Raw genomic sequence first — 14187 nt, forward strand, 5'->3', positions numbered from 1 at the left:
TAAAATATGAACAATATCAACCACTTGTGAAACTCAAGTCCTTTTGCGCAGGATGAACTGTAAACAACCAGGGTTATGAAACCAGCCGATTCATCTTCCTGCCTCACCATGGACAATAGAGATGCCAAAATTAAATGGGAGTTAGACAAATGAAATGAGTCTCATCGACCTATCATTGTATTGTGATGGTACCTCATCTCAAAAACGCTCAAAAGTGTAAAAGGCCACAACACACGATGTGTACCCACCTTATTTGGAAAAGGTCTCTGGACTTGTAGAGGTCACATGGTTAAGGCAGCCATGTTTGTAACTGCTTTCAAAAAGTTCAAGCAGAAGATATTCTGACCAGAGAAATAGCATGAGAAATTCCAACTGAAAAGCCAACGAATCAGTTGCAAGACAACACACCTAAGGTAAAACAACTATGCTTTGAAAGAGAAAGACAGAATCTTCCCCTCAACCTGTTACATCTTCAAGTTCACCTGAGAATCGACCTACTTGCATTCCAACTACAAGGAACCTCAGCGTACTGAGAATGCTCTGCTTTTAACTGACCTCCAATCCAGCCACAGCACCTGTTCAGCTAACAAACTACAGGCCTGCTATGAAACAGAAATCATTTCAACTTGTAATTGTATTGTTTTTTTCCCCTCATCTGTATCTACTGCGTGTGTGCATGTGATAGTATGTATGAGGTGTCGTATTAAAACCTCTGGGGCAAGAAGCTTTATTTTTAAATTCACAAAAGCTTGCTGATGGAAATTATTTAAATTGGGACGAGCCACTCAGAGGGTAAGAAAATGCACACACTAAAAATTTTTGAACATTGTCAAACTCCAGATGTGACAACATATAATTACACTCCTTTTAATCAAATACTACCCTTAAACCTTTTAAGTTAGCCATGAATAATCACTTTTCCACTTGATTTTGTTTCCCACTGGACTGCATATTTGAGAATTATGAAATATTTCTTGAAATCGTGTATCTAACTTCATACTTTAATCTAATTTCTCAACCTACCTTAACTAACAAATCCCATTACGTAGACAGGAGAGTAAGTTTAGACTCTAGTTTCAAATTTTCTATATTACTCTCAAATTCAATGTGAATTTCATCTTATCTGATCACTCTTCCCCAAAGGATTCCTATCAAATTGCTAATTAGCTTTGCCTCATTACACAAGATCTAAAATGGACTGTTTTGCAAAGAATTATTGAACTAATCTCCCCAAATCACAAGAAGAAATTACTCTTGCTATCACATAAATTTGTAATAACAAATTTGTCAACCAGATTTATCATATCAGTACTCTGTGGAGGAAAATAAAAAACACACTTAAAACCACTATGTTCTATGTTGTGAAATACCCTAAATTAATCACCTCACATTGTTCTAGCCACTACATTCAGTGAGAGACATGCAACAATTAGCTGGAATTTCCCTCTGCGGTCATAACCAAGGTTTCATATGGCATATTCTGTAATGGTATTTTTCAGTGTTTTCACAATAAATAGAGCACAGAAACTCCATGCTCATAACATTTTGCTAAAATCCTAGCAGCAACTCTCCATACTACTGAAACTCAAATGTTGTTACTATCCATGGATCTAACAGAAATAGATTATCCCACTGAAGAACAAATAGTTTTGGTTGTTTAGGCTTGCTGCTCTTTTCCAGAGCTTTGTACTATGTTTAAATTGAAGGAGCTCCCCAACATCTGGTGGATCAAAGCAGTATATTGGTCACAGGTCTGTCAATTAGAGACCCTTCAATGTAAGCAGGCTGCTTTTAGCAGTTTTCACCAACCTACTGTGCTCAGTTTAACAGTGTCACTCTGAAATGGTGTAACACATCCAAAAAAGCCACAGGGTGTTCAAATAACCAAGTTGGATTCAAAACACACAACTTAGGAGGTCAGATGGCAAAGCGTGTTGGTTGTTGTAGACTTATTTAATTCCACCTTAGACCTAGAATTCTCCACAAGCCTGACAGAAGCTATTCAACTTCTTTCTCTATTTTGCAAGTTATTTTCACAACTTGTGCTGCGAAAACATGCATGCTGCCTGTCAAAATAGTCTTCTTGGTTTAATGGCCTATACATAATATATACAGCGCCAAACAAGTTGATCTGAATTAGATTGGAATATATTTCAAGAATATATATCACAGAATATTCTGTGGTGCATAGGAGAGATTATTCTGCCTCTGGAGTCTACAACTAGATTTGCTCTTCGAAGGAGATGTGGTCCCACTCCCCTGCTCTTTCCCCATATCCATAGACAGCAGTTTTTTTTTAACCATCAAGTGTTTATCCAGTTGGCAAGTGAAACTCTTCACATTAACTGCAGTTGAATTAAAATGGCAGAAAACAAAATTAGGGGGCCACATAAAACACTATTCCACTGAGTGACAGATTTTTTTACTGTCACATCCCATGGGTTTAAGATGGGAGAAAACTCTCCCAAAACAGTACCTTATATCAAAATTACTATGATTTAGAACTTTAAAATAAATGTTGGAATACATGAATACTTCTCAAAGTTGCAGCTGCAGAACCAGCAAAAGGCATCTTAAAACAATATTATTCCGCAACTTCCTTTAAACCTTCCTGACATGAGAATGAAATATACTTGTAAGTGAAGCTCAAGTATCAAAAAAAACCTGCCCTGAAATAATGTGCCAGATTGAACAAAAAGTTAGTCGTTTGCCACACTATACAAAATATTACTGCTGCAACTTTGCAAACTACTTTAAAAGAAGTCAATACATTTCACATCTGACAGCAACTGATTAATTATTCCATTAGTTTACCTATAGCAGCAAAAAGAAATATAATTTGTTTGGAAAGCTGCATTTTTTTCAAAACCATTGCTCACTGAACAAGAAAAACTCCATGAAAGGCAACGAAAATTCAAGATGCCACAAATCAAAAGCAATGCATAGTTTGAAGCTATAGTCCATAAGACATAGGAGCAGAAGTAGGCCATTCGGCCCATCAAGCCTGCTCTGCCATTCAATGAGATCATGGCTGATCTAATAATCCTCTCAACTCCACTTTCCTGCCCTTTCCACATAACCCTTGATTATCTTACTGATTAAAAATCTGTATCTCAGCCTTGAATATACTTAATGACTCAGCCTTTACTGTCCTCTGCAGTAAAGAATTCCACAGATTCACTACCCTCAGAGAAGAAATTTCTCAATATGTCTTAAACAGGCATCTCCTTACTCTGAGATTGTGCCCTCTGACCCTAAGCTCTCCCACAAGGGAAAATAACCTCTCAGCATCCACCCTGCCAAGCCCCCTAAGAATCTTATATATTTCAATAAGGTTGCCTTTCATTCTTCTAAACTCCAATGAGTACAGGCCCAACCTACTCAACCTCTTCTCGCAAGAATGTCCCTCCATGCCTGGGATCAACCCAGTGAACCTCCTCTGGATGCCTCCGATGCCAGTATATCTTTCCTTAGATAATGGGACTAAAACTGTTCACAGTATTCTAGGTATGGTCTAACTCGTGCCTTCTATGCTTTTAGAAAGACTTCCCTATTTTTATACTCCACTCCCTTTGAAATAAAGACCAACATTCCATTTGCCTTCCCTATTACCTGAACTTGTATGTTAGCTTTTTGGCATTCATGCACAAAGGCTCCCAAATCCCCCTGTGCTGCAGCTTGCTGCAGTCTTTCTCCATTTAAATAATATTCAGCTCCTCTATTCTTCCTGTCAGAATGTATAACCTCACATTTTCCTACATTATATTCCATTTGTCAAGCTTTTGCCCACTCACTTAACCTGTCTATATCCCTCTGTAGACTCTGTCATCCTTGCCACTTACCTTCCCATCTATTTTTGTGTCATCCGCAAACTTGGCGAGAGTACATTTGCTTCCCTCATCCAAGTCATTAATATATATTGTAAATAATTGTGGCCCCAGCACTGATCCCTGTGGCACTCCACTAGTTACAGCTTGCCATCCTGAAAATGCCAACCCTTATCCCAACTCTGCCTTCTATTAGTTAGCCAATCCTCTATCCATGCTAATATACTAACACCATGGGCTTTTATATTACTCAGTAGCCCTTTTTTTATTATTACAACCTTTTCCATAATTCTTAAGTGAAACTTCCATTTGGCTTGCAAGAACTTTCAACTCAAAAGTTTATTTTACAAATGGAATCCAATTAGATTCAGGTTAACTTTAGAGGTCACTGCTCTCCTTATTGGCAAATCATGGAATGACAGTCCTTCATAGTCAACTTACAACAAATACAGGATGACACACAAGGTTTTGTGCCTTCAATCTGGGTTGGTTTTTCATCCATTTAAATCAGTTTCACTTCAAAGCACAGATGAAAGGTCAGGCTTCAAAATTAAAACCAAATCCAAAACAGGCTGTTCCTTGCTGTGTGTAAACGTGTCTTCATATCTCACCTCCACCAACTGCACTGATATTTTCTATCTTAAGTTTCTGAACAGGCAGATAGCCCTTTGTTCTGAGGCCACCGTAACTAATCACTACAAAGTACATAAATGGTGGTCCTCCTGCCTTCTGATTTCGCCTCCCTGCTGTACAGTCACCCAATATCCATGCAGCACTTCCTGATAATTTTCAGGCTCTCGCATATGTGAATCCACCTACAATTCAGTGATTGCAGGGAACAACATACCACATTAGGAGACCACCCATGCACAGCAAAATTTTAATTTTAATCAAAAGCTAATGCAGATTAAGGCTGGAGCAATACACCACTCTCTGCAAATTCAAAAGAAATGAGTCATGCTCATGGAAGCATCCTCACAGCTTTACTTTGCTTTTTAGCTTACTGAATCACAGCCATTTTTGCGCTGATATGCACCGACAGCCACTTTGCATCAAAACAAAAAAATGCCAGCATTACTGCAAGCCACTAAAACCAATTTTGTGCAGGATTCCAAAATGCAACACCCAGGAGGATCAGGATGCAAATTCCAGCTCGTTACCTGTAACACAATAAACATCTGATCTTCGAATTTGGTTACTTAGTTAGTTGGTAAGGTGTGGTGTCCCAGGGGGCAGGGAGGAGAGGGCAAAAGTTAAACGTCCTGACTGCAGTCATCTGCGATGACTCATACCTCCTATTTGGTGATTCAAGAGTGATATTGGAGGCAGTTTGGAAGCAAGATAACCCCTCACTATTGGTATACGATCTGAAGACCAGTAGAAGAAAAACTGGAAAGAGACATTGACTTTCTTATGTAATTCAACATCCTCATTTATTAAATACAAGTCTATGTTTCAGAAGGAACACTATAGCATCACCGGCAGCAGTAGAATCTTCACATTCCCATGTTGTTCAGTCTCACCCAGGGCACCAACTGTTCCAGGATTCCACACCCATCACTCAAGATTAACTGCTCAAAATTCATTCAGCATAACCAAGGAAGTGGATAAAATTCCTCCATTCAAATTTAAGGGACAGCATGTGGCTGCACTGCTGGGCTAACACATTAAATTGGTGAGTGACAGAGGGCATAAATGCATACTGCACCACTTCATGTTGATGCTCCATGACAACCTGTAACACTGCATCTATAGGTACCTTTCCTGATCTGCCCACAAGAAAATGTATGGCAGTACAAATCAATGCCATTCCTCAAATCTTTCCATCTTTTTTAGCTTCAGTGTTTCATAAAATGACAGATCCAAGAACAACACCTCATCAACCAAGAGAGGTTTCACAAAACGGTACCCACGCCAATTCAATGTGCATGGAATTAAAATTGACAAAATACTGATCAGGTGACTTCAGATTCAATTTACAGATCATACTATCTCAGTTAGGGGTGGAAGATGAAAGTAGAAGTGCTACTGTTAGCTCCAACATTCCTAAACAAGAGCAAGTCAACTCCATCAAGGTTCCCACTTATCAAGGGACTCCTCTTGGAAAGCGCATTACAGATGAAGACAGCATTTGGGTTAGTTGCAAATGTCTTGCTTGGTGAAATAGTTAGCACTTAACATCTAGATTGGTGCACGAAGAGTTGGGAGTGTGACAGAGGGTTGTGGATGCTCCATTGTTGAATACATTTAAGGCTGGGATGGACAGATTTTTGGTCTCGCAGGGAATCTTGAGATATGGGGAGTGGGTGGGAAAATGGAATTGAAGCCCAAGATCAGCCATTATCATATTGAATGGTGGAACAGGTTCGATGGACCAAATGATCTACTCCTGCTCATATTTGTGTCTGGATCTTTACCCCACCAAATGTAACCACGTTCAAGTGAGGCGGGAGACAGCAAATTAGTAAAAAAAATAAACTTTTTTTATTAAACAAAAATATCTTGAGGATTTGCTTTTCATTAAAGGTACTTGCTCTCCCTATGACTCAAATGCTAAAGGTGCCATGTAGCTGTGCCATACGGACATGATTCTAGATTCAACTCTCTATTAGCTGATTTCGGTCAGGGTGTAAAAGGGTTGGCACAATTGGCCTTGGCACTCCTTGCTTAGAGAAGGGAAAATTAGCCAACACCTACACATCCACATACTTACACCCAACAATGCACTCCACCCACCAAGAACTGGATGAACTGGATTTGTTTGAGATGCCTCCAGTGACTAATTAATTATGCATGTTCTAGGCTCACAAGGATAGTAATGTATTGAAGGGCAATCAGCACCTTTGTAACCTAACAGGAGTCAATATTTTTAAGATGGGGAAAAACGCAAAAAAAAGTATCTAATTTACTGTTTGCATAAGGATGAAACTAACTATATTGCACTGGATTTGAACTTAGTTACAAGTCACTTGAAAAGCCAGCAAAATAACTTGCATTATGCAAAACAAGGTCTTATGCCAAAAAATGCACCTCTTTTCAGGAAATGATTCCAGATAAACAGGTCACAATAAAATCTGTATAAACTCAGTATCTAATGGCGCACTTTGATAGGAACTGACAACATCCTCCTTTCACATGGGCACCAGCGTATACAATGTAATTGGAAAATTATTCGAGTACACATACCCCGGCGAAAAAATAATCGATTAAAAATTATAACAGCTTTAAGTATGTACTGGAGAGGAATGCTACAAGACGACAAATTGTTGAACTAGATTTTACGAAAAAGCGTTCATTTGAGAAGCGAATTAAAGCAAAACATATAGCCTGCTTAAAATCAATTGGGCAAAGCTACATAAAGTCATTTGAAGTTAAAATAGGTTTTTATTTAGGAGCTACAAGAGATTAACTGAAAATGTGTAAAAACTACTGCTCTTTTCGATAAAATACGTATTTTGTTTAAGTCCAAGTGCCAGACGACTGAACATAAATAAAAATTCGTTAACACAGGTCGGCAGAAACAATTTCACATCCCTCAAACTCTGCCAGGAAGTGAGATTCATTTGCGGAATTGCAGTTTATATGAGAACGACCAGCTCCCAGTACGGATTAGAACATACTTGTCCTTAACAGTTTACGAAAAATAAGCAATTCGTGAACTGCCTATAGATGTATGGAATGTGCAAAAATCTAATTGTACCAAGGAAAACCAACAACATATTATTAGAAACTTGACAGGTGCAGTTTCCAAACTGGTCATTATAGTCTTCAAAACGGTTTACGTTGAAAAACATTTGCAACCAGGACAACAGCGAATTCAGAGGAATAGCTGTTGAATTTATTTTTTTTTATATTTCATCAACTCATTTATTTCCTCGGAAACCTATAAAGGAAAGGACAAGCCGCTGTCTCCATCACAACAGCCTAATGTTCCCCAATTAACTTTCTGTATATTCTGACCAGTGTCACAAACCCCTACTTATGGATGGATGTGTTTGGGGGGGGGGGGGGAGAAAGGAAGACAGGTTTCTGCAAAAAGTGCAAACGCTACTCGTTGTTTAATCTATTCTGTGCAATGATCGGGATAATTTTTGTTTTTAAAAGTCACCAACCTTCATGTCGCCGATGATGGTTTGAAAGAGTCCACCAAGCGCACTGCATTCCTTCTCTATAACAGCCTCCATTTTTCCGAATAAAACAAAAAAAAAAGCACAGCTTGGTCTCCACAAACGAAAAGGATGAAAATACCTTTACAGTCTCTGCTCCGAGAGAGAGAGAGAGAGAGAGGGGGGGAGGGAGGAGGAGAGGGAGAGGGAGAGCAAAACAATTCCCTCACAATCCACCCAACAGTTGCGTTCGTCCTCCTGATTAGAAATAAAAAGCCTTCCTTATCTGGAATAAAAAAAAGGGGGTGGGCGGCTGGTGATGAGGGAAATCAATGCTACGAAGGTGTTTGTTGGACGATTGCAAAACACACACACAAAAAAAACACGCACTATTACTCCCTACAGTCAGCGTTTATCCCCGAAGCGAGTGAGACCCGCTGCTCTTTTCGCAATGCCGAGAATTGCCATTGTTCTCCGCACGAATCATGTCGACATTATGCGGCAGGTTGCAAAGAAAAAAGGGGGCGGAAAAACACACGGAAAAGTGGGTGGCGCGGGGAAACAGGCTGCTTTCTGCAGCGGGTGGGAGCACCAAAGAACAAAAGAAAACACCCGCCAACCGGGGAGGAATGAAAAGAAGGGGCCCCTAACACAGAGAGCAAATAAATAACAGCCACAGCACCACAACCGAGCCCAGCCAAGCGGCCTCGGCGGACTAAACGCCACTCTGGGCTCGGCTCGGCTCGGCTCGGGCCGCCACGCGCACGCGCTCGCCGGCGGCGCGCGACACCGGGGTGACGTCAACAGCTCCCGCGCCTGTCCTCCGCTCCTTTGTGACGCGCGCTCTCTTCTCCTGGGAAACCTGTGGTGCGCGTGCGAGAGTGACGGTGAGGCCCCGCCTCCAACCGCGCGAGGCGGGGAGAGAGCGAGAGAGAGAGAGCGGTGGGTGGGGAGAGAAACCGTTGAAGAAGCCGTGGGTTTGGAAGCTGGTGCTCGCACCGCGCGGCTGGCGGGGTAGTGTTGGCGAAGGCTGTTTGCTCCTTCTTTAATCAGTAAGCTTGACGGGGTCCTCTGGTACATCAGATGCTTTGTGTTATCAAATGTGGATATGATTACGTTGAATTTACAGCAGTCTGTCCAAATGCGGGGGTTTATTCTCCACACGAACTTCACTTAACCTCAGCGACATGTCCTATTCCTTTCTCCCCCATGTGTTTACCTAGCATCTATGTTATTCACTTCACCTATTCCTTGCATATGTAGTGTGTTATATGCGCATTTATATATAATCTTGACAGTTAGTGGTAGATTTTGTTTTTTTAAATGTCCATGCATTGAATGGCATTATTGGTGGTGGTGGAACGCAGAACAAAAACAATTAAGTGATTCCACACCAAGCAAGAAGCGGGGAAAAACAAACTGTCCATTATTGGATATCCTTATAGTTTCACTTGCAACCTGTTTGTATTAGCCGATCAGGCGATGAAAATGGGTCACTCTCTTAGGAAATAAGTTAATAAAATAGTGGAGTTTATATATTGCGAATGGCAAAGAATTGTTCCTGTTTTATTTAATGTTATTACAACACGTCAGTGTTCCACAGCCTGTAATGGTTGTCCCTAAATGAATTACCAGGCAATAATCCAATGGAGGGGTTCAGGTGACAGTAAATACTGCGAAGTAAAGCTCACAACCGGTTTATGAATGGCATCTGATACCACATGATTACATTAATGCCTCAAATTCATTTAGTGGCTTCATTATTACTTATTTGATTATCCACTATTATGTGTGAATATTTATGTATATTCTTTAGGGGAAAATAAATCAATTGATGCCTCCTGTTTTATGAGCAAGATTCTCTTTGCTTTTTGAAACATGAAAGTATTGACCTGAGTTAAAGGCTATCATCAAATCTGTTATAATAGAGTTGGATGAATATATTTATGACAAAAGACCTTAACGTCTAATTTAGTAAGAGGATGTGAAGTATCATTAAGTATTCTGAAATGAAAATTTATTGGAAAGGTCAGTTTTGCATATTTCTATTCAAAACAGCAAGGTTTTATCATGTTCATAATTTTAAAAGGGCAATACTGCAAGCCCTAGATTCAATATACCTTTTAGTCCGATGACCAACATATTGCTTCAGGTTCTAAAGTTCATAATTTCAACTAAATTTTATAAATCATTATAAATAAAATTCTTTAGAAGCTCAACAGAGGATCAGTAAGTTTACCTTGTGAGCAGCTGAGCATATGGCCCAGGAAAGTCCCATGATCAGTCTGATCTGAGTTACTTTGGGTTCAAGGGTTACTTGGCATATTGGCCTAAAATTATCTTGAGTTAGGGAGGGTAAAATTGCTAAGGATTCCTTCTGTTAATTATTATAAAGCAATTGCAACTTAAATATAAACATTGTAGAGATTGATCTCTGAACCAGTTAGTCAATCAGCCCATTAAAACTTGCTATCAATATTTAAGTAATGGATACTTGGCCAAAGTACAAGATGGAGAAGGGTGTCTTTGATATTGTACTCGAGGAAATAGTCAACATCTTTTATGAGGAGGTAAATTCTTGAAGAAAATAAAAGAATGTTCATGTATCATTGTGTACAATAATTGACTTGCCTCTGAATTTAAACTAGTGTAGACTTTGGCAAAAGCAATAAATGTGGATGCTGGAAACCAAACGAGAAACAGAACAATGGAAACACTCAGCCAATAAAGCAGCATCTTTGGAGAGAGTTACAGTTTCATGCCAATTTTCCTTCACCAGAACTGCAATCTAAGGGTTTAGGTGGCCCGCTTGCAGTTTATGAAGCCTTTGATCAAATTGTTATACTGCAGTTCACTGATCTCTTTCATCTGTGTATGTATATTACAGTATCTTTGCAGTGCAGAAGGAGGCCATTCGGCCCATTGAGTCTGCACTGGCTCTCTGAAAGAGCATTTCATCTAGTCCCACTTTCCTGCCTTATCCCTGTAATCTTGCACATTGTCTCTTTTCAAGTAGCAATCCAATTCCCTTTTGAATACCTCAATCGAACCTGCCTCCACCAACCTTTCAGGAAGTTTGGTCCAGACTTCAACCGCCACCTGGGTGAAAAAAAATTTCCTCACCACATTTACTCCTTTTGCCAATTATTTTGAATCTCTGCCCTCTAGTTCTTGATGTTCTCTTGAGTGGGAACAGTTTCTCACTGTTTACCCTGTCCATACCCCTCAGGATCTTGAACACATCTATCAAGTTTCCTCTCAGCCTTCTTTTCTCCAAGGAAAACAGTTCCAACCTCTCCCATCTATCCTTAAGGCTCCAGTTCTTCATCCTGGGAATCATATATACCTGCCAACACTTTGGGAGAAAGTATCTGGATGGCAATGCAATGTGTTGTATTGGGCGATACAGTGGTAGAATGGGACTGCACCTGTGAGTTCCCCAATCTCAAACGTGCTACTGTGGGAAGCTACCAGGTAGAGAATAGATAGCAATGATATTAATTTACATTTATATAGTGCCTTTAGCACCCTTCTTCCTTTCTCTGATTTTTGCAATTCAACTATGTCAGCCTCTAAAGTTTCTTCTGACTCAGACCTCACCATCCACACCATTTTTACCTTGCACCCAGTATCTATACAGTTCACGGCTGGAATCCCAATACTCAGCTGCCTTGACTCTGCACAGAAGCTAGACATCTACATAATTCCATTTGTTTGTATGTCTGGGAGACTCAGATCAGCTTACTGATGGCCATTTTAATACAATATTCTTAGCTACTGCCATTTTGATCAGGGATTTTCTCTGGTTCAGTCTTCAGCCTTAGTAGGGGAATTCTTGGAGCTATGGTACAGTGCCAGAAACTTGTGAACATAGTCCCAGAAAATTTAGTTTCTTATGCTTGTATGCATTATACTTGGACTCCTGCATATGAAAGTAAAACTAAATAATTCAAAGGCTGAGGGTTTGCTTTTTATGAACATAATAAACAAAGTAAAGGCGACTCAGCCCACTGAAGCCCATTCTAGAAATCTAGTTTTCCTATTGTGGCATTCAGCTGCATTTTAAAGGACCCTGAGCAGATTATTTCAGTCATTTATTACCAGTAAACAAGTTTTTGCTAATATTGGTTTTAAATCTACTTTTCACCAACTTAACTTTGTCTCCTTTTCCCACTGTCTTAATTTTAAGCAACAATGTCATCTTACTGCATATTGTGTAACTTTGCCTTTAACATCTCCCCGTTACTGATTCCCCTTTACACTTCAAATCAATTTTGCTGCTCTTTTCTGCTTCCTCTCCGATGCATATATCTTTTTATTGCATTGAGATATAAATTAAACATGGTAAATTCATGATAAAGGTTTATTGAAAATAATGTTAAAGATACAGCATGCACATATCAGGAAAAATGTGAGCAATAGATTGGAATAAAGAGAGAAATGGACATCCAAACGGCATGCAAAACAATGGATAGAAAGCATTTATCTAATAGAGAACATAAACCAACTGATCATTGTAATCGCATATCTAAAGTAAACTCAAAACAATACTTTCAAATACAACAGGATAGCAGAACAAGAATGTTCAGACTCAGGATTGTAAAGAGCAAACTTAAGACAGATCTCAGGAAGTACTTTTCAAAGTGGGTGGTTAATGACTGGAATGTATTGCCAAGAAGAGTGGTTAAACCTACAACACTCAAATTCATTTAAGAAACAAGAGGCTGTAATATGAAGATGGTACTCTTCCTCAAATATCCAGGACAGTATCCAGGCTTGGGCTGACAAGTGACAAGTAAGTCATGCCACACAAGTGTCAGGCAATGACTATATCCAACAAGAGAGAATCTAACCGTTGCCCTTGACCATCACTGAATTCCCTACTATCAACATCCTGGGGGTTACCATTGACCAGAAGCTGAACTGAAATAGCCATATAAATAATGTAGCTACACTAGTAGGTCACAGGCTAGGAATCCTGCGATGAGTAACTCACCTCCTGACTCCCCAAAACCTGTCTACCATCTACAAGGCACAAGTTGAGAGCGTGATGGAATACTCTCCACTTGCCCGGATGAGTGCAGCTCCCACAACACTCAAGAAGCTTGACACCATCCAGGACAAAGCAGTCCACTTGATTGGCATCACATCCACAAACATTCACCTCCTCCACCACAGTACGCACTGTAGCAGCAGTGTGTGCCATCTACAAGATGCACTACAGGAATTCACCTAGGCTCCTTAGACAGCACCTTCCAAACCCACGACCACTACCATCTAGAAGGCCAAGGGCAGCAGAAAGATGGGAACTCCACCACCTAGAATTTCACGCCCAAGTCACTCACCATACTAACTTGGAAATAAATTGCCGTTCCTTCATTGTCTTTGAGTCAAAATTCTGGTACTCCCTAACAGCACTGTGGATGTACCTCCACCCACATGGACTGCAGCAGTTCAAGAAGGCAGCTTACCACCACCTTCTCAAGGGAAACTAGGGATGGGCAATAAATGCTAGCCCAGCCAGCAAAGCCCACATCCCATGAATGAATAAAAAAAGGCAGTGGAAGCAGAGTGAATATTTTTAAGGCAGAGCTGGATAGATTCTTGATTAACAAGGGGGTGAAAGTTTATTGAGGGTAGGTAGGAATGTGGGGTTGAGGTTACATTCAGATCAGCCATTATCTTATTGAGGGGCAGAGCAGGCTTGAGGGGCCAAGTGGCCTACTCCTGCTCCTAATTCGTATGTTTGTATATTCTGCAAGGATGAGACCAAATGGGTTGTGATACATCCATTGTGTAGCTAGATCAGCACTGCTCCTCTAACACTTTGTTTATCGTACAGACCCACATTTAAAAATGGTTCTATACTTTGGCAATTTCAATCCTTTAGTAAGAAGATATTGTTTGTCCACCTGGATGGAGAAAATGTTAGCAAAAAAAAACTGTTTACAATGCAGCTGAAGTCTCTGGATGGAAAGCTTGTTCAGTTTTTAAAATTCATTTTTGGGATGAGGATGCCACTGGCATTTATTGCTGGGAGAAGTTTGATATGAGTGACTAGTTTGGTCAGCCACTTCAAAGAGCAGTTCAACCTTGAAAAAATGGCTGGCATTACATACGAGCCAAACTGGATAAGGGTTGGAGGTTTCCTTATCTATAGGTGATGAACGAACCAGTCATGTTTTTACAACACTCACAACTTTAAGGTTACTTATTCTGGTATCAGCCTTTTATATACAGACTTTGTAAACTAA

The 14187-nt window shown here is 40.0% G+C and overlaps 1 protein-coding gene across 5 annotated transcripts in view; it reads right to left on the minus strand.

Annotated features, from left to right (window-relative positions):
- Positions 1-8695, minus strand: part of LOC121279060 (protein MTSS 1-like) — a 177748-nt gene extending 169053 nt beyond the window's left edge. For 4 of the 5 annotated variants that reach the window (XM_041189916.1, XM_041189914.1, XM_041189915.1 and 1 more), the window contains exon 1: positions 7940-8695. In XM_041189916.1, the coding sequence (XP_041045850.1) occupies positions 7940-8011 (72 nt within the window). In that variant the 5' untranslated portion in view covers positions 8012-8695. The remainder of the gene's footprint in view (positions 1-7939) is intronic. The other variant, XM_041189917.1, reaches the window with a different exon arrangement.
- Positions 8696-14187: the final 5492 nt, after the last annotated feature.

This window comes from Carcharodon carcharias, chromosome 6, assembly GCF_017639515.1.
Source record: "Carcharodon carcharias isolate sCarCar2 chromosome 6, sCarCar2.pri, whole genome shotgun sequence".
Classification (NCBI taxonomy): Eukaryota; Metazoa; Chordata; class Chondrichthyes; order Lamniformes; family Lamnidae; genus Carcharodon; species Carcharodon carcharias.